The following is a 20,894-nucleotide window of genomic DNA, read 5'->3' as shown; positions in this document are numbered from 1 at the left end:
CCAACCTTGACTGATGCTATGATATAAAAGAACAACAACAAAAGGCTCAGTAGGTTTGGAGTTCAAATGTTTTCTTTCTAGAAGGGTTTGGGTTGTAAGGGGCCTTCAAGATCATCCAGTTCCAACCCCCCTGCCATGGGCAGGGACACCTCCCACTAGCCCAGGTTGCTCATCCAACCTAGCCTTGAACATTCCCAAGGAGGGAGCATCCACAACCTCTCTGGGGAACTTCCAGCTTTGAGCTGGAAAAGAGGAGACTGAGACTGGAGATGAGGAAGAAACTCTTTAGAGTGAGGGTGGGGAGACACTGGCAGAGGTTGCCCAGGGAAGCTGTGGAAGGCTCCCAGAGAGAAAGACTCTTCAACTTGACCATGATTCCTTTTCTCAGAAGGGATTTTCTTGGTCCTGATTCATACTCCAAGAGCCATACTCTCTTTCAGTTTGGAGAAGAGAAGGCTGAGAGGGGATCTTATGAATGCTTACAAATACCTGCGGGGCAAGAAGGGGCAAGAAGGGGCAAGAAGGGGCAAGAAGGGGCAAGAAGGGGCAAGAAGGGGCAAGAAGGGGCAAGAAGGGGCAAGAAGGGGCAAGAAGGGGCAAGAAGGGGCAAGAAGGGGCAAGAAGGGGCAAGAAGGGGCAAGAAGGGGCAAGAAGGGGCAAGAAGGGGCAAGAAGGGGCAAGAAGGGGCAAGAAGGGGCAAGAAGGGGCAAGAAGGGGCAAGAAGGGGCAAGAAGGGGCAAGAAGGGGCAAGAAGGGGCAAGAAGGGGCAAGAAGGGGCAAGAAGGGGCAAGAAGGGGCAAGAAGGGGCAAGAAGGGGCAAGAAGGGGCCAGGCTCTTTTCTGTGGTGCCCTGTGACAGGGCAAGGGGGAATGGACACAGACTGCAACCCAGGAAGTTCCACCTCAGCATGAGGAGAAACTTCTTTGGTGTGAGGCTGCTGGAGCCCTGGAGCAGGCTGCTCAGAGAGGTTGTGGAGGCTCCTTCTCTGCAAGACCCACCTGAATGAGTTCCTGTGTGACCTGCCACAGCTGATCTGGCAGGGGGGACTGGACTAGAAGATGATCTTCATAAATCACTCCCAGCCCTCACCATTCTAGGATTCTATGACTGAGGCTCCACAGCTGATCTGGTGGGGGAGGCTGGACTAGAAGATTATGTTCAGAGGTCACTTCCAACCCTCACCATTCTAGGATTCTATGACTGATGCTCCACAGCTGATCTGGCAGGGGGGGCTGGACTAGAAGATGATGTTCAGAGGTCACTTCCAACCCTCACCATTCTAGGATTCTATGACTGATGCTCCACAGCTGATCTGGTGGGGGAGGCTGGACCAGAAGATGATGTTCAGAGGTCACTTCCAACCCTCACCATTCTAGGATTCAATGACTGAGGCTCCACAGCTGATCTGGCAGGGGGGGCTGGACCAGAAGATGATGTTCAGAGGTCACTTCCAACCCTCACCATTCCAGGATTCTATGACTCCAGTCCCTCTGCTGATGCTCCACAGCTGATCTTTGCCATGGTCCATCCTCAGTTAGACAGATAATGCCCACACTTCACCCACTGTATTTGTTTAACCAAATCAAGTCTCACCCCCACTTTTTCCTTACCCAGGGGTCTTCTCAGCTCCTACTGCAAGGGCAAGCAGCAGCAGGCAGGGCTGCTCCCATCCCTCTGCAGGCAGGAGGAGAACAGCTCTTGCAGGAGGGATCTCATGAGGTCAAGGAGCCCTTTTTTGCCTTTGTGCTCCACTTCAAAAATCCATCTTTTTTTTTTCTTTTTCCACCTGGAAAACCTCTTACCCAAGCTGCTTGGATATTTCCATGCTACAAAAGGAATTTGTGTGGCTCCTTCTATTTTGGCCCAGTTTGATCTCCACACTCAGCCCACAGCAGCTCTGCCTCACATCTCTTCAGTTTTTCCTACCACCACGCAGTCCTTGGAACAAGGGGGCAGGGGAGGTGCAGCCCAGAGGAAAATCAGCACTTCAGAAGAGGTCCAAACAACCTTGCAAACGTAGAGGTGTAGAACCAAGTGGAAACTCTGAACACAACAAAGCCTTTTTACTACTTCCTATTCCATACATTAAGCACAGAGGTTCTCCTCTGGTCGCCACCCCCCCGAGCAGGCAGCCAGAGGCTGGTGTGGAGAACAGGCTGCTAAATCCACCTGCTGCAGCCAAGATGCTCTCCTTGCACCTCTGAAAAAGGAGAGGTTTGTTTGGCTGGCTTTAGCCTCCTCACTCTTTCCTTAGCTGGGTTTAACCTCACCCCTTGGTTTAGCTGGGTTTAACCTCCTCACCCTTTCTTTGGCTGGGTTTAACCTCCTCACCCTTTCTTTGGCTGGGTTTAACCTCCTCACCCTTTCTTTGGCTGGGTTTAACCTCCTCACCCTTTCTTTGGCTGGGTTTAACCTCCTCACCTTTTCTTTGGCTGGGTTTAACCTCACCCCTTGGTTTGGCTGGGTTTAACCTCCTCACCCTTTCTTTGGCTGGGTTTAACCTCACCCCTTGGTTTGGCTGGGTTTAACCTCCTCACCCTTGGTTTGGCTGGGTTTAACCTTCTCACCCTTTCTTTGGCTGGTCATAGAATCATAGAATGGTCTGGGTTGGGAGGGAGCTCCAAAGGTCATAGAATGGTCTGGGTTGGGAGGGAGCTCCAAAGGTCATAGAATGGTCTGGGATGGGAGGGAGCTCCAAAGGTCATAGAATGGTCTGGGTTGGAAGGGAGCTCCAAAGGTCAGAGAATGGTCTGGGTTGGAAGGGAGCTCCAAAGGTCATAGAATGGTCTGGGTTGGGAGGGAGCTCCAAAGGTCATAGAATGGTCTGGGTTGAGAGGGAGCTCCAAAGGTCATAGAATGGTCTGGGTTGGGAGGGAGCTCCAAAGGTCATAGAATGGTCTGGGTTGGGAGGGAGCTCCAAAGGTCATAGAATGGTCTGGGTTTGGAGGGAGCTCCAAAGGTCATAGAATGGTCTGGGTTGGGAGGGAGCTCCAAAGGTCATAGAATGGTCTGGGTTGGGAGGGAGCTCCAAAGGTCATAGAATGGTCTGGGTTCAAAGGGACCTGCACAGGACATAGAATGGTCTGGGTTGGAAGAGACCTTCAAAAGTCTCCTGTGAATCCATGAAATGTTCTCCAAGCAGTTCATGTACCTGCCTAGGGCAGACACAAACTCTTTATCATTTCACTGGGGCAGAGAAAGCTTCACCAAAATGAGCCTTGAGGAAAGCTGTGGAGGAAAAAGAAGGTTTGTAGGGGAAAGGGTGATCTGCTCTAGGCAAGAAAGGGAGAGGGGCAAGGCAGGAGGTCAGGAGGAGACTCAAGGGCTAGCAATGAGGCAAATCTATCCTGAGCCTAATTCTGGGCCTATCAGAAGAGCTTAGTAAAAGACCAAAGAGGTAAATATAGCTTGAGCAGCCACCTGCATGAGCTCTGAGTGCATCACACAAAGTCAGGACAGAGCATCTGCTTGCTTTGAGAGCAACCTTCAAGGGGAAGAAAAGCAAGCAGAGGAAAGAGTTCCTCCATTCTATCATGTCACACTCCATGGACACTCCAATCACCACCTGCTCCCTTCTCAATGCTCCTTCTACACAAGAAGCCTGAAGAGGTGAGATGATGCCAGTGCACTGTAACGATTTCTGGAGCTTCTGAATATTGGGAGTCCACTTTGCTATGGATTAGGGCATAGAATCATAGAATCAGCCAGGTTGGAAGAGACCTCCAAGCTCATCCAGGCCAACCTAGCACCCAGCCCTGCCCAATCAACCAGACCATGGCACTAAGTGCCCCAGCCAGGCTTGGCTGCAACACCTCCAGGGATGGTGCCTCCACCACCTCCCTGGGCAGCCCATTCCAATGCCAATCACTCTCTCTGACAACAACTTCCTCCTAATATCCAGCCCAGGCCTCCCCTGGCACAACTTCACACTGCGTCCCCTTCTTCTGGTGCTGCTTGCCTGGCAGCAGAGCCCAACCCCACCTGGCTACAGCCTCTCTTCAGGGAGTTGGAGACAGCAATGAGGTCTGCCCTGAGCCTCCTCTTCTGCAGGCTGCACACCCCCCCAGCTCCCTCAGCCTCTGCTCACAGGGCTGTGCTCCAGGCCCCTCACCAGCCTTGTTGCCCTTTCAGCACCTCAACATCTCTCTTGCATTGAGGAGCCCAAAACTGGACACAGCACTCAAGGTGTGGCCTGACCTGTGTTGAGCACAGGGGCAGAAGAACCTCCCTTGTCCTGCTGGCCACACTGCTCCTGAGCCAGAAAATATCTGTAGGAAATGCTCTGTCCCAGAGAGGTGACAGGGATGAAGCTCAGGCCCAGCCAGAGAGCGACCAAAGGCTGCTCAGCCCAAGGGGGAGGAGGGGCTGAGGTTCCCAGCTGGGGTCTGTCCACCCAACAAGGCAGCTGCAGATCATCAAACCCAGTTAATAAGTCCCAAGAGTTCAGCAGAGTGCAAGTGGCAGGAGCAGGCACAGGGGGTTAAGGGAGTTCACTGGGAGGCTGCAATTCCTGTGGGAAGCAGGCAGCAGGGCAGGGGAACACGAGTGTAGGAATGTTAAATGAGACTCAGCCACTGCTGCCTGCCAGGTGGACAACATTCTGCTCCAAGATGCTGGGATTAACCTCCTTGAGAGCTTCCCATGTGCTACAAGCAGGCCCTCTGCAGCAGCTCAAGTGCTTCACTCCACTCTGCTCTTCTAATCCTACAAAGGCTTGGGTTGGAAGGGACCTTTGAGATCATAGAGCTTCATAGAATCATGGAATCAGTGAGGTTGGAAGAGACCTCCAAGGTCATCCAGCCCAACCCCTCACCCAGCCCCATCCAGTCAACCAGATCATCCAGATCCAACCCCCTGCCACAAGCAGGGACACCTCCCACTGGCACTCACTGATGCTGAGTTTGGGAATCATAGAATCAACCAGGTTGGATGAGACCTCCAAGCTCATCCAGGCCAACCTAGCACCCAGCCCTGGCCAATCAACCAGACCATGGCACTCAACATCTCTCTTGAATTGAGGAGCCCAGAACTGGACACAGCACTCAAGGTGTGGCCTGCCCAGTGTTGAGCCAACAGACACTCAGTCCTGATCCAGAGCCCACTGAGAGGCTGTCTGCTTGGGCTGAGAGAATCCAGGTCAGCCATCAGCTTGCCTCACTGGGCACCAGTCATAGAATCACAGAATGGGCTGGATTGGAAGGGACCTTAAGAATCATCCAGTGCCAACCCCCTGCCATGGGCAGGGACACCTCCCACCAGCCCAGGTTGCTCAAGGCCTCACTCAACCTGGCCTTGAACACCTCCAGGCAGGGGGCATCCATAACCTCCCTGGACAACCTGTGCCAGTGTCTCTCCACCCTCACTGCCAAGAATCTCTCCCCAGTCTCCAGTCTCACTCTAACCACATCTAATAGAGAAACCCCAAAGCAGATAGAATGCAGCCATCTCTAAGTGCACCTCAGAACCCTTTTGCCCCACTACCTGTCTTACAAATCAGGATTAAATCCTGTTGAGGTTTTACTGCTAAATGCTTTTTTTCCCCCCTGCCTGTTCCTTCTCAAGCCTCTTTTATAAGCTTCAGGAAGCAAATTGCCGTCATGGTGATTCCTTCTGCTTCCTCCCAAAGCTGAAGACCCTGGAGAGTGTCTAATTAAAGTCAAAAATAAATCCTCCCTACAGCACATGACCCTAGAATCTCTCACTCCTGCTCCAGTTTCTGTTGAGCCACATTATCTCACTTTGCCCATCTTTAGGATGCACCAAGGATTAAATAGTCAGGGTAGATCTATGCTGGATGTCAGGAGGAAGTTCTGCACAATGAGAACAGGGAAACACTGGAACAGGTTGCCCTAGGATGTAGTGGAGGGCCCATGCCTGGAGACATGAAGGTCAAACTTGCTGTGGCCATGGGCAGCCTGATCCAGTCAGAGGTGCCCCTGCTGCCTGCATGGAGGGGTTGAACAAGATGAGCTTCAATGGTCCCTTCCAAACTGATGCATTCTAGCATGGTTGAGAGATGCAGAGCACAGCAACAGAGACATCAGAAACACTCAGCTCAGGGCACTTGTGACAGCCTTGAAGCTGACAGGAGGAAAAGCTAAACCACTCTGAAATCACATCAGTCTTCAGCATCCTTTATTTCATGCTCACTTGCTTAGAGCTCCAAAAGGCTCTGAGGTAAGAGCAGCATGAAGCAAAGGTGCTCCAAAAGATGGCTTCCAACCCTGCCTTGAAGGAGCCCCTCAAAGATGACAGGAGACAGCTTGGGTTGAGGTGAATGAAAAGAAGAGCAATTCAGGAGCATTCCCTCACTCAAAACTAAAAGCACAAGTTCTAAAATGATGGGAAGCACCTGAAGGGCTTCCCCTGCTGTGAGACAAGAGAAGCAATGAGCCACACAACACAGCAGTCTCCTGATCTTCACTTTGCACCCCTTTGGCATCCACTGCCTTCTGCTGCTGCTGCTTGGAGGCAGTAACTGCTCCACCCTAGCTCAGTGGCAGCACTACACGAGCAGCTTGTCAGCCACATGGCAGCCTCTGCTGAAGCTGCTGCACTCCCTAAGCTCATTGCAGTTAATCCAATTTCTTGTCTTCATCTGCTGCCTCGCTTGAACAGAAGAACTTCATGCAGGATGCCTGCCCACAGACAGCTCTCAGCCCAAAGGTCTCACTCACTGCAAAGACCACACCTAAGGCTCTGCCCACCCAGGGAGACTGATAAGAGTGGGTTGGGCTGGCAGGGATCTTCAAGATCAGCCAGTTCCAACCCCTTGCCATGGGCAGGGACACCTCCCACTAGCCCAGGATGCTCAAGGTCTCATTCAACCTGGCCTTGAACACCTCCAGACAGGAGGCATTCACAACCTCCCTGGGCAACCTGTTTCAGAGTTACCATCGCAGTAAAGAATTTCTTCCAGTCTAAATCTCCCCTCCTCAAGCTTCAACCAATTCCCTCTTATCCTATCACCCTTGCCAAAAGTCTCTCCCCAGCTCTCCTGTAGCCCCCATGAGGTACGGGAAGGCTGCTCTCAGCTCTCCCTGGAGCCTTCTCTTTTCCATGAGGAGGTAACACGAGGTGGGTTTGATTTTTGTCTCTCACAGCAGTGACTTGGAGGACTTTGCCCATCAAACTCAAAGAGCTCATCCCTGAACAAAGCAGCAGGACTGCGGCTGGATGCAATCCTGGGCAACCTGCTCTGGGTGACCCCAAATGTCCCAAGTTGAGCTAGATGATCTGCAGAGGTCCCTTCCGACCTCACCATGCTGGGATTCTGCAGGATTCTATGGGATTCTGAATATGTACTGAGGAGGCACTCAAGAAGCATGTGGACATGGCACCTGGGGACATGGTTTGATGGCCACAGTTGTGTTGGGCTGATGGTTGGACTCTGTGGTCTTAGAAGGCTTTCCAAGGCTAACAATTCTCTGGTTCTATGATTTTCCAAGGGAGTTAAGAAATGCTCTTAACAGATATCAACAGCAAGGTGTAGTTGCAAGCACCCCCAGGCAGCTCTGATGGGTCATAGAATCAAGAAGGTTGGAAGAGACCTCCAAGCTCAGCCAGGCCAACCTAGCACCCAGCCCTGGCCGATCAACCAGACCATGGCACTAAGTGCCTCAGCCAGGCTTGGCTTCAACACCTCCAGAGACAGTGACTCCACCACCTCCCTGGGCAGCCCATTCCAATGCCAATCACTCTCTCTGACAACAACTTCCTCCTAACATCCAGCCTAGACCTCCCCTGACACAACTTGAAGCTGTGTCCCCTTGTTCTGTTGCTGCTTGCCTGGCAGAAGAGCCCAACCCCACCTGGCTACAGCCTCCCTTCAGGGAGCTGCAGACAGCAATGAGGTCAAACCAGACACCACTGCTATGGGCCACACCACACATTTGGTCATCAAAGCAGCATCTTGACTTGAGCATCTCCCCTGTGAAGAGAGACTGAGAGCCCTGGGGATGTTCAGTCTGGAGAAGAGACGACTGAGAGGAGATCTGACCAATGTCTATCAATATCTGAGGGGTGGGGGTCATAGAATCATTGAATCAACCAGGCTGGAGGAGACCTCCAAGCTCATCCAGTCCAACCTAGAACCCAGCCCTATGTCAAGTGCCTGGGGCCAATCTCTTTTTGGTGGTGCACAGCAATAAGCCAAGGAGCAATGGATACAAACTGGAGCAGAGAAGGTTGCACCTCCACATGAGGAGAAACTTCTTCACAGTGAGGGTGACAGAGCCCTGGAGCAGAGGAGGTTTCACCTCAGTGTGAAAGTTCTTTACAGTGAGAGTGAGCCCTGGAGCAGGCTGCCCAATGGATACAACCTGGAGCAGAGAAGGCTTCACCTCAATGTGAAAGTTCCTTACAGTGAGAGTGAGCCCTGGAGCAGGCTGCCCAATGGATACAACCTGGAGCAGAGAAGGTTTCACCTCTATGTGAAACTTCTTTACAGTGAGAGTGAGCCCTGGAGCAGGCTGCCCAATGGATACAACCTGAAGCAGAGAAGGTTTCACCTCAATGTGAAAGTTCTTTACAGTGAGAGTGAGCCCTGGAGCAGGCTGCCCAATGGATACAACCTGGAGCAGAGAAGGTTTCACCTCAATGTGAAAGTTCTTTACAGTGAGAGTGAGCCCTGGAGCAGGCTGCCCAATGGATACAACCTGGAGCAGAGAAGGTTTCAGCTCAATGTGAAAGTTCTTTACAGTGAGAGTGAGCCCTGGAGCAGGCTGCCCAATGGATACAACCTGAAGCAGAGAAGGTTTCACCTCAATGTGAAAGTTCTTTACAGTGAGAGTGAGCCCTGGAGCAGGCTGCCCAATGGATACAACCTGGAGCAGAGAAGGTTCCACCTCAATATCAAAGTTCTTTACAGTGAGAGTGAGCCCTGGAGCAGGCTGCCCAATGGATACAACCTGGAGCAGAGAAGGTTTCACCTCCACATGAGGAGAAACTTCTCCATAGTGAGGGTGACAGAGCCCTGGAGCAGGCTGCCCAGAGAGGTTGTGGAGTCTCCTTGTCTGGAGGCTTTCCAAACCCACCTGGATGAATTCCTGTGTGATCTACCCTGGGTGATGCTGCTTTGGCAGGGTGGGGGGTTGGACTGGATGATCTCTGGAGGTCCCTTCCCACCTGTAGCATCGTGTGAGTCTGTGCCTGTGTGCCCAATGCCAGGAAAGAAGCCTTACCAGCCCGTCACAATTGCTGATGGCCACGGACGCCCCGGGGATGTCGGTGATGTCTCCCACATAGGCGCAGTTGCTCCACAGAGGCTCTCTCCTCCACAAGCTCTGGGGAGCAGCTGTGGCCTGACTCCTGTTCCCAGCATCACCTCCAGCTTCCACGGAGTCCTCCAACCACTCCACCACGGCGCGGGGAGCCAGCAGGCGCGCGTTGGGCTTCAGGCGGAGGTGGAACTGCCTGCCGAAGGCGGTGACGTTGAAGTAGAGCTGCCTGGGGCTGTGGGAGGCCTCCCGGGGGGATCTCCTCTGGTGAGTGGCAGAGAGGATGTTGGAGATGTAGCTGCCATCTGCGCTGGTGCTGATGGGGATCACGAACCCGTACGGCCTCGCCCTGCTGCTCCCAAGCTCTGCCAAGAGAAGAAGCCAAACCCAGCCCCAGGTTAGAGCAAGAGCACGGCTGAAGGGCAGGGGTGCAGCGACCAGAGCATGGCATCAGAGCAACCAGCTTGGCACTGCTGAGACACTGGCACAGGCTGCCCAGGGGGGCTGTGGAGTCTCCCTATCTGGAGATATTCAAAACCCACCTAGATGTGTTCCTGTGTGATCTGCTCCAGGTGCAAAACCCACCTAGATGTGTTCCTGTGTGATCTGCTCTAGGTGCAAAACCCACCTAGATGTGGTCCTGTGTGATCTGCTCTAGGTGCAAAACCCACCTAGATGTGTTCCTGTGTAATCTGCTCTAAGTGCAAAACCCACCTAGATGTGTTCCTGTGTGATCTGCTCTAGGTGCAAAACCCACCCAGATGTGTTCCTGTGTGATCTGCTCTAGGTGCAAAACCCACCTAGATGTGTTCCTGTGTGATCTGCTCCAGGTGCAAAACCCACCCAGATGTGTTCCTGTGTGATCTGCTCTAGGTGCAAAACCCACCTAGATGTGTTCCTGTGTGATCTGCTCCAGGTGCAAAACCCACCCAGATGTGTTCCTGTGTGATCTGCTCTAGGTGCAAAACCCACCTAGATGTGTTCCTGTGTGATCTGCTCCAGGTGCAAAACCCACCCAGATGTGTTCCTGTGTGATCTGCTCTAGGTGCAAAACCCACCTAGATGTGTTCCTGTGTAATCTGCTCTAAGTGCAAAACCCACCCAGATGTGTTCCTGTGTGATCTGCTCTAGGTGCAAAACCCACCTAGATGTGTTCCTGTGTGATCTGCTCTAGGTGCAAAACCCACCCAGATGTGGTCCTGTGTGATCTGCTCTAAGTGCAAAACCCACCCAGATGTGTTCCTGTGTGATCTGCTCTAAGTGCAAAACCCACCCAGATGTGTTCCTGTGTGATCTGCTCTAGGTGCAAAACCCACCCAGATGTGGTCCTGTGTGATCTGCTCTAGGTGCAAAACCCACCCAGATGTGGTCCTGTGTGATCTGCTCTAGGTGCAAAACCCACCCAGATGTGGTCCTGTGTGATCTGCTCTAGGTGCAAAACCCACCCAGATGTGTTCCTGTGTGATCTGCTCTAGGTGCAAAACCCACCTAGATGTGTTCCTGTGTGATCTGCTCTAAGTGCAAAACCCACCCAGATGTGTTCCTGTGTGATCTGCTCTAGGTGCAAAACCCACCTAGATGTGCTCCTGTGTGATCTGCTCTAAGTACAAAACCCACCTAGATGTGCTCCTGTGTGATCTGCTCTAGGTGCAAAACCCACCTAGATGTGGTCCTGTGTGATCTGCTCTAAGTGCAAAACCCACCCAGATGTGTTCCTGTGTGATCTGCTCTAGGTGCAAAACCCACCCAGATGTGTTCCTGTGTGATCTGCTCTAAGTGCAAAACCCACCCAGATGTGGTCCTGTGTGATCTGCTCTAGGTGCAAAACCCACCCAGATGTGCTCCTGTGTGATCTGCTCTAGGTGCAAAACCCACCCAGATGTGCTCCTGTGTGATCTGCTCTAGGTGCAAAACCCACCCAGATGTGTTCCTGTGTAATCTGCTCTAGAAGCAAAACCCACCCAGATGTGCTCCTGTGTGATCTGCTCTAGGTGCAAAACCCACCTAGATGTGGTCCTGTGTGATTTGCTCTAGGTGCAAAACCCACCTAGATGTGGTCCTGTGTGATCTGCTCTAGGTGATGCTGCTCTGGCAGAGGGTTGACCTGGATGAGCTTTGGAGGTCACTTCCAGCCCCTGACACTGTGATCTGTGAGACTGCTGCTGGCTGTGCTCAGAGTGCTTCAGGGGCAGCTCACTTCACACAGTCAAAGAAACACAGAACCCTGCAATGGGTTGGGTTGAAGGGGAAGCAAGGAAGGCTCAGGTTGGATAGTAGGGAAAAACTTCCTGCTGCAAGAGCGATCAGAGATGGGAATAGGCTGCCCAAGCAGGTGGTGGAGTCACCACCCTTAGAGGTATTGAAGAAGTGTGTGGCCATGCCACCTGGGGACATGGTTCAGTGGCTATGGTGGTCTTACGTTGATGTTTTTAGAGGTCATTTTCCAACCCAAGCAATTCTCTGATGCTGTGACACCTCCAGAGCATTGCTGTGCCTGCACCTTCTGAATGCAACTCATGAGCTCTGACAGAAGCAGACTGCTGGATGGCAGACATCCAGGTCTGCAGTGCATGTACTGCTGCTGCAGGAATGGAGGGGCCAGGTGTCAGTAAAAGGCTGTCCTGTGTCAGGAGGGACCACCCTGCCAGTCAGGATAAGCACAATGGGATGAGAGGAGAGCTGGCCCAGCCAATTAGCTAAGTGCTGCTTAATTACAGGAAAGGGGGTGAGGTGACAGACAGCCCTGGCAGGGGCTTGGTAACCACTCTGCTCACAGTCTCATGGAATGGGAGGGGTTGGAAGGGACCCCTGGAGATCATCCAGCCCAATCCCCCTGCCAAGGCAGAGGCACCTAGAGAAGGTCACACAGGAACACATCCAGGTGGCTTTGGAATGTCCCCAGAGATGGAGACTCCACCACCTCTCTGGGCAGCCTGCTCCTGGGCTCCAGCACCCTTCAATTATAGAAGCTCCTCCTCATATTTAGATGGAACTTCTGATGGGCAAGTTTGTGCCCATTACCCCTTGTGCTGTCACTGGGCACCACTGAACAAAGCCTGGCCCCATCCTCCTGACACCCACCCTTCAAGTATTGGCCAGCACTGATGAGAACCCCCTCAGGCTGCTCTTCTCCACCCTAAGAAGCACCAATCCTCTCAGTCTTTCCCCATCACAGAGCTGTTCCAGTCCCTTCAGCATCTCTGTAGCCCTTGCAGCCCTCTCCAGCAACTCTCTGTCCTTCCTGAACTAGGGAGGGAACTGGACACAGAACTCCAGATGTGGCCTCAGCAGGGCACAGGAGAGGGGGAGCAGAACCTTTCCTGCCTGCATCGTTGGCTGGTGGTTTTCAGACAGAGAACCAGTTTGGTGCCACAACCAAATCACTTCAGAGCTGCCTTGGCCATATGTTTGGCTGCCTTTAGGTGGCAGAGATGCCCAGGGACAAAGACAAGATCATAGAGGGATGGATCAGGGTACCCAAGGAGACTCTGGATGCTCCCTCCCTGAAGATATCCAAGGCTAATTTGGATAGGACCTTGAGCGACCTGTCCTAGTGGGAGGTGTCCCTGCCCATGGCTAGGGGTTGGAACTGGATGAGCTTTGAGGTCCCTTCTAACCCAAACCATTCTGTGATTTCTTGGCAGCTCCCACAGGACCAGAGCAGTGCTAGACACTGTCCACCAAAGCAAGGCACTGCAAGAAGAAAGGTTCCTTGGTGCCCCTGCTCCTTTCCCGAGATGAGCTGGGACTGAAAGGATTCAGGGAGCTCAGGAAATGCACTGTGGTCTCTTGCCAGGCTCTGGTGAGCTGCAGGTGAAGGGTTTGGAAAGGGGACAGCCTGGTTCTGCAGGTCACACATCCCAGCAGGCAGCATGGAAGCTGTGCTGCGTGGGAGGCTGAGGCAGGAGAAAGCACAGCATCACCTCCAGGGCCAGCAGCTTCAAGTTTACTATTTCATGAGTGACAAGGGGACGATTTCCTCCTGACAGCTTGCAGGCACTTGCAGTGCATTATTCATTAAGGCAGTTAATTAAGCCTGGGTAACTCCCCATCTCCAATACATTCCTGGCTGATAGCTACGAAAAACACCCCCCCCCCCCCCCAACCTAACCCCTCTGTGGTTTAATTTGTCCTAAGTGACTTTCCAGGCTAGGAGGGGAAAAAAAAAAGATCAGCTGCTGACAGCAGCCAGCCCTGGGCCAAATCAAAATCTACACCACCGATGCAAAGTGACACTTCATAGGCACTTAAAAGTAGGGCAGCCCATTTGGAGGCCACCCTGGCCCAGGTTCTGCTGCGGCACCCGGCGCTGCCTAAACCTCTGAGTGCTCTGGAACCATTCAAGAGCAGGGCAAAGCCCAACCAGCAGCTGCCTCTGCTCTGAAAATATGGATTGCCCCTCGAAACAAACACCATCGATCCCTGCCAGCCACAGCTGCTCCCTGCTGGGTTTGGGAAGCCAACAGACCTGACCCAAAGCCTACTGCTTGGGCTGGGAAGAGCATCATCAGCTTGCCTCGCTGGGCACCACTCATGGAATCACAGAATGGGTTGGAAGGGACATTGAAAATCATCCAGGGCCAAGCCTCTGCCATGGGCAGGGACAGCCTACCCTAGGCTGCCTTAAACAGCTCCAGGGATGGGGACATCCACAACCTCCCTGGGCAACCTGTGCCAGTGTCTCTCCATCCTCACTGCCAAGAATTTCTCCCTCATCTCCACCCTCAATCTCCCCTCTTCCAGCTCAAAGTTATTGCCTCTTGTCCTGGCACTCCCAGCCCTTGTCAAAAGTCCCTTCCCCAGCTTTCTTGCAGCCCCTTCAGATACTGGGAGGCTGCTTTAAGGTCTCTCTGAAGCCTTCTCTTCTCCAGGCTGAACAGCCCCAACTCTCTCAGCCTGGCCCCAGAGGGAAGGTTCTCCAGCCCTCTCATAATCCTCATGCCCTCCTCTGAACCCACTCTAGCACCTCCATGCCCTTGTTCTGGGGGCACCAGAACTGGAAGCAGTACTCCAAGTAGGCTCTCAGCAGAACAAAGCAGAGGGACAGAATCAGCTCCCTCATCCTGCTGGTCACATCATAAAAGGCCACTGAATTTGTCAGGTAAACAACCATCATCAAGTTCCAATCCAAGAAAGTCCTGCACTGCCCAGCTGCACATTCCCTTACACTGGTCACAGTTTTAAGCCTCAGCTTGCCAGGCTGCTGGCTCAGCTTATTTCAACTACACCATCACCTAGAAACGTTGGACCAGATGATCCTTGGGGTCCCTTCCAACCTGGCATGCTGGGATTCGGGATCACAGACTCATAGATCATAGAATCATGGAACCAGTCAGGGTTGGAAGGGAGCACAAGGAGCAGCCAGTTCCAACCCCCCTGCCATGCCCAGGGACACCCTACCCTAGAGCAGGCTGCACACAGCCTCAGCCAGCCTGGCCTGAAACACCTCCAGCCATGGGGCCTCAACCACCTCCCTGGGCAACCCACTCCAGCCTCTCACCACTCTCATGCTCAACAACTTCCTCCTCACATCCAGCCTGAACCTACCCACCTCCAGCTTTGTTCCATTCCCCCAGTCCTGGCACTCCCTCAGAGCCTAAAAAGTCCCTCTCCAGCTTTTTTGTAGCCCTCTTCAGATCCTGGAAGGCCACAAGAAGGTCACCTGGGAGCCTCCTCTTCTGCACACTGCACAGCCCCAACTCTTTCAGTCTCTGCTCACAGCAGAGCTGCTGCAGCCTCTGAGCATCCTCCTGGCCCTGCTCTGGACACACTCCAGCATCTTCACACCCCTCTTGTCACAGGGGCTCCAGAACTGGATGCAGTACTCCAGGTGGGGTCGGAGAGGAGAGGAGAATCACCTCCCTGGCCCTGCTGGCCACACTTCTCCTGCTGCAGCCCAGGCCCTGGTTGGCTTTCTGGGCTGCAAGTGCACACTGCTGGCATCAGATCAGCGAGTGGACAAACATTATCTTCCCCTTCCCAGGTAAGGGAGAGCAAAACCACACCAGCTGCAAAAGCTACCAAGGGACCACCAACTCAGTGCTGGGGGCTTTGTGTGGGATGCCCAATTCCCCCTCTGCCATGTAGCAGCATCTCTCTTGCAGTTCCTGTGTCTCAAATGTTCCTGCCTGCAGCAGCTCTGGGGCTGTGAAGGAAAGGAAAAAGCTGCAGGACACAAAGTTCTTTCCCAGCTGAAGGCATCCTGCCTGCTGCAGTGTGTGATTTGTAGGCACATTCCTGTATAGCTTATGGTTTCTGAAATTCAAATACAATCTATTTCTCCTGGAAACGACCCGAAATAAAGCCCAGGCTCAGCATACCACTGGAAAAGGACTCTGCTTGCCAGTGAGGTTTAAATGGACCTCGGCTGTCTCAGCTCCCATTATTCACCAAGTGCAGCAGTGGAAACCAACCTAAGCCCAGAAGAAGGTGCTGCCAGGACTGAAATTGAGACAAGACCTCCAAAACTCAGAGAAAATGCTTGAAATTCTTCTCTGTGCAAAGGCTCAGCTCAAAAACCTGAACCAAATCCTCACAAGTGGAGGGCTGAGGGCAACTGGAGATAGAATTGCTGGGGGTCTGGCCCCACCGCTGCTGCTGCTCTGGTGGGGAAGCTCCTCCAAGCTTAGCTAAGGAGTGAGAGCAACAACAGCCTTGCACCAGCACCCTGGGAGAGAGAGAGAACCAACTTCCTTCCACAGACTCTTCCATCCCATGGAGATCCCTCCACAGCCTATTCTGTCCCACACAGATCCTTCCACAGCCTTTTCCATGCCACAGAGATCCCTCCACAACCTCCTCCGTCCCACAGAGACCCCTCCACAGCCTTATTAATCACAGAGATCCCTCCACAGCCTCTTCCATCCTACACAGATCCTTCCACAGCCTCTTCTGTCCCAGAGAGACCCCTCCACAGCCTTATTAATCACAGAGATCCCTCCACAGCCTCTTCCATCCTACACAGATCCTTCCACAGCCTCTTCTGTCCCAGAGAGACCCCTCCACAGCCTTATTAATCACAGAGATCCCTCCACAGCCTCTTCCATACTACAAAGATCCTTCCACAGCCACTTCCAACCCAGAGACCCCTCCACAGACTCTTGCACACATACAGACACCCCCCACAGCCCCCTCCGTCCCATACAGACCCCTCCACAGCCCCCTCTGTCCCATACAGACCCCTCCACAGCCCCCTCTGTCCCATACAGACCCCTCCACAGCCCCCTCTGTCCCATACAGACCCCTCCACAGCCCCCTCTGTCCCATACAGACCCCCCACAGCCCCCTCTGTCCCATACAGACCCCTCCACAGCCCCCTCTGTCCCATACAGACCCCTCCACAGCCCCCTCTGTCCCATACAGACCCCCCACAGCCCCCTCTGTCCCATACAGACCCCTCCACAGCCCCCTCTGTCCCATACAGACCCCTCCACAGCCCCCTCTGTCCCATACAGACCCCCCACAGCCCCCTCTGTCCCATACAGACCCCTCCACAGCCCCCTCTGTCCCACACAGACCCCTCCACAGCCTTCTCCATCCCATACAGACACCCCCACAGCCCCCTCCGTCCCATACAGACCCCTCCACAGCCCCCTCTGTCCCATACAGACCCCCCACAGCCCCCTCTGCCCCATACAGACCCCCCCACAGCCCCCTCTGTCCCATACAGACCCCTCCACAGCCCCCTCTGTCCCATACAGACCCCTCCACAGCCCCCTCTGTCCCATACAGACCCCTCCACAGCCCCCTCTGTCCCATACAGACACCTCCACAGCCTTCTCCATCCCATACAGACACCTCCACAGCCCCCTCCATCCCATACAGACACCTCCACAGCCTCTTGCACCCATACAGCCCCCTCCCCAGCCCCCTCCCTCCCACAGAGCACCAACTGATGTCAATCTCAAGGAGCACAGCCCTCCAGATGACTGAGCTCATGCCCTGATTAAGTGAAGCTTCTTGTCCTTAGAGGAGAGTCGGAGAGGCTTCAGTTCCAACACAAAGCAGCCCTGAGCACCTCACCCAGCAGACACCAGCCCTGCTGTGCTGCACTTCACCCCCCCGAGAGCACCATTCCACAACGTGACAGCAGATGCTCACCCTAAGGCAGGCAGCAGCACACGGTGCCATGCCTGGAATATGAGGAGGCCTTGGCATTAGGCAGGGTTGCTTGTCCTAGAATCAGTCAGGTTGGAAAGGACCACAAGGAGCAGCCAGTTCCAACCCCCCTGCCATGCCCAGGGACACCCTACCCTAGAGCAGGCTGCACACAGCCTCAGCCAGCCTGGCCTTAAACACCTCCAGCCATGGGGCCTCAACCACCTCCCTGGGCAACCCATTCCAGCCTCTCACCACTCTCATGCTCAACAACTTCCTCCTCACATCCAGCCTGACTCTCCCCACCTCCAGCTTTGCTCCATGCCCCCTAGTCCAGGCACTCCCTGAGAGCCTAAAAAGTCCCTCCCCAGCTTTTGAGTAGGCCTTTTCCAGCTGAAAGCAAAGATTGAGCCCTTCCCATGCAGAAGAAAAATGGTACAAAGGCCCCAGCCAAACAGGGTAGAATCACAGAATTGTTTGGGATGGAAAAGTCCTCTAAGATCATAGAATCAAAGACTCAACCAGCATGAAAGAGACCTCCAAGATCAGCCAGGCCAACCTAGCACCCAGCCCTGGCCAACCAACCAGACCATGGCACTAAGTGCCTCAGCCAGGCTTGGCTTCAACACCTCCAGGCACAGCCATTCCACCACCTCCCTGGGCAGCCCATTCCAATGCCAATCACTCTCTCTGACAACAACTTCCTCCTAACATCCAGCCTAGACCTCCCCTGCCACAACTTCACACTGTGTCCCCTTCTTCTGTTGCTGCTTGCCTGGCAGAAGAGCCCAACCCCACCTGGCTACAGCCTCCCTTCAGGGAGCTGCAGACAGCAATGAGCTCTGCCCTGAGCCTCCTCTTCTGCAGGCTGCACACCCCCAGCTCCCTCAGCCTCTCCTCACAGGGCTGTGCTCCAGGCCCCTCACCACCTTCATTGCCCTTCTCTGGACACCTTCCAGCACCTCAACATCTCTCTTGAATTGAGGAGCCCAGAACTGGACACAGCACTCAAGGTGTGGCCTGAGCAGTGCTGAGCACAGGGGCAGAAGAACCTCCCTTGTCCTGCCAGGACGCCACTGGCTCGTTTGTGAGGACAAGTGCCTGCAGCAGGCTTGAAACCCACAGTGACTGATACAAGTGTGGCCAGGCTTGGCTGTGAGCTGAGGACTGCCTTTAGCTGCCCTCGCAGGTGATTGCACTTTGCTGCAGCCAGGGACCTCAGCTGCACTGCCTATGAGACACAGCTGTGACCCCTCTCCTTCCAGCAGCTTTTTGCTCTCGCACAGGGCTGTGCTCCAGGCTAAACATCAACCTACCACCACCAGGGCCACCAAAGCACATGTCTCCAAGTGCCATGGCCATGCCTTTCTTGAACACCTCCGGGGATGGGGACTCCACCACCTCCCCAGACAAAACACAGGCTCACAAAATGCTTCTCAGGATGGGTTTTTTTTGGTTCTTTTTACTAACTGGAGTTGCTGGAGAAGATTCACATCCTGCAGAAGCAGCTTGGAGCTAGCTAGCAGAGGTCACTCAAACACCTGAAACTCCTACCCAACGTTTTGGTGCTCCACCAAAACCTCAGAACCACTGCACTGTGAGGAGGGAAGGGGACTCCAAGAGGGGGGGACTCCAAGAGGGGGGGACTCCAAGAGGGGGGGACTCCAAGAGGGGGGGACTCCAAGAGGGGGGGACTCCAAGAGGGAAGCAGCAGCCCTGGCCATCAAGCCATGTCCCCAGGTACCATGGCCATACCTTTCTTGAACACCTCCAGGGATGAGGACTCTGCCACCTCCCTGAGCAGCCTCTTCCAATCCTCCACCATTCTTGCAGCAAAGAAATGTTTCCTCCTCTCCAACCTAAGCCTCCCCTGGCACAATTCCAGGCCATTGCCTCTCCTTCTATCACCTGAGACTAGGGAGACCAAACACCACCTGACTCCAACCATCACCTGACTCCAACCTCAGCCTCCTCCAGTTCTCTCAGCTCCTTCAACAAAGAAATGACTCCTGATATCCAACCTAACCCTCCCCTGGCACAACTTCAGGCCCCATTCAGGGTAGCCACTTCCTCCTCGGCTCAGAACTTGAAGACAAAGTGTCTGACCCAGATTTGCTGTCCTCCTCCAAGCCGATTTGCCACCACGTTCAGAGGGGGTCACTTTAAGCACGCTGCGACGTTAACCTCCTCTTTGCCTTCTGTTTCAGCAGGGCAGCCCAAACCCATCGGGATGCAAAACTGCACAATGAGAGAGGGCTTGCAAATTCAAGTCATGCCACAGCACCGAGCTGCCACAGACGGCTCCTGGGTGGCACTGGTGTGGGGTGTGTGTGGTGGGGGGGGGGTACGAAAGGGAGGGCTGGCCTGCATACAGATCACTTTCCCAGCTAAGAAGCCACCTTGTGGAGCTTCCTCCTTGTGTTCCCACTTTGATAGCAGCCCTTAAGAGTCGAAAAGGCTTCCTTACCTGTTTGGATCTGCTGTTCTCTGCCAGCCTGGAACACAAAAAGAAGAGAAAGGCATGTAGGAAGTTGTTGGGGGTGACTGCCATGCGCTGTGTGACAGCAGTGAGCTGCCAAGAGGCTGGGGGGAAAATGGGCTTGTTCTGTATGGCATCGCTCTTTACATCCCTGGGTTTGGGTTTCTGGGGGTGGCACTTCTCCCTAAGTGAGCAAACAGCTGCTCCCACGCGTGTACTGTCAGAGTAAGTCTAGCAGCAGTGGAGCCACAGAGAAACCCTCCCTCCCAGTGACCTGTTCTGGAGCTCTTCTGTGCCCGGAGAGCAGCCTCAGTGGCCAGAAGGAGAGAGGCCACCCGAGGGGTGCGTGCTGTGAAGCACAGGGTGCCAGGGTGGAACAGAGCCACGCGTGGGGGTCACCTCTGCTTCATCCCCATGCTGGAGAGCTGGGAAGGGAACTGAACCTCCCCAGCGGCAGCAGGGAGAGCGCCGGCGGCAGCCGGCTGCCAGCGCCAGCTCACCACCAGCGGGGCCGGGGCTACGGGACCGAAGCCGGCATCGGGGATGCTGCACGCCCAGTAATGGCAGCTGCGAGCTCGGTGCCGGGCAGGAGAGAGCCGGACGCTGAGATCTGCAAGGGGCTACACAGGACGGACACCCTCGGGACCCTCCCCACGGGAGCCCACCAGCAGCCCCGGGCCGCCGTGCCCCGGCTCCGAGAGCCGAGCTGCGGGGACAGCCCAGCCCGCGGCTCCCCTCTACCGAGGGACGGGGGCGGCGACAGCTCCGGCAGCCTCCCGGGCCCGCTGGCACAGGGAGCCGCGGGCAGGGCAGGGGCGAAAGGGGCAGGGGCGAAGGGGGCAGAGTCCCGGTGCCAGCCCGCCGCCCGCCTCCCTCACTCACCTGCCGTGCGGCGGCAGCGCGGAGCCCCAGGAGCGCGGCTGCCACTACCCACAGGGGCAGGAGCAGCATCACGGGGACCGCCGCCCAGCCTCGCCGCACGCTGCCGGCCCCCGCCGCGCTCCTCCTCGGCCCTTCCGCCGCCTCCGCTCCTCTCCCCTCCGCCGGCGCTTCAGCCGCGCCCCCCCCCCCCCCCCCCGCTCCCCTCCCCGGGGAGTCCC

At 54.7% G+C, this 20,894-nt stretch overlaps 1 protein-coding gene across 1 annotated transcript in view; it reads right to left on the bottom strand.

Annotated features, from left to right (window-relative positions):
- ADAMTS3 (ADAM metallopeptidase with thrombospondin type 1 motif 3) overlaps positions 1–20,827 on the bottom strand; it is a 95,354-nt gene extending 74,527 nt beyond the window's left edge. The window contains exons 1-3 of the mRNA XM_064149685.1: positions 20,677–20,827; positions 19,783–19,810; positions 9,183–9,583 (exon numbers count right to left, since the gene is read on the bottom strand). Coding sequence (XP_064005755.1) covers positions 9,183–9,583; positions 19,783–19,810; positions 20,677–20,745 — 498 coding nt within the window. The 5' untranslated portion in view covers positions 20,746–20,827. The remainder of the gene's footprint in view (positions 1–9,182; positions 9,584–19,782; positions 19,811–20,676) is intronic.
- Positions 20,828–20,894: the final 67 nt, after the last annotated feature.

The sequence above is a fragment of the Pogoniulus pusillus genome, chromosome 10 (assembly GCF_015220805.1).
Source record: "Pogoniulus pusillus isolate bPogPus1 chromosome 10, bPogPus1.pri, whole genome shotgun sequence".
NCBI classification, from domain to species: Eukaryota; Metazoa; Chordata; class Aves; order Piciformes; family Lybiidae; genus Pogoniulus; species Pogoniulus pusillus.
Note: the sequence above shows the minus strand (reverse complement) of the source record. Positions and strands in the feature narration are given on the sequence as shown.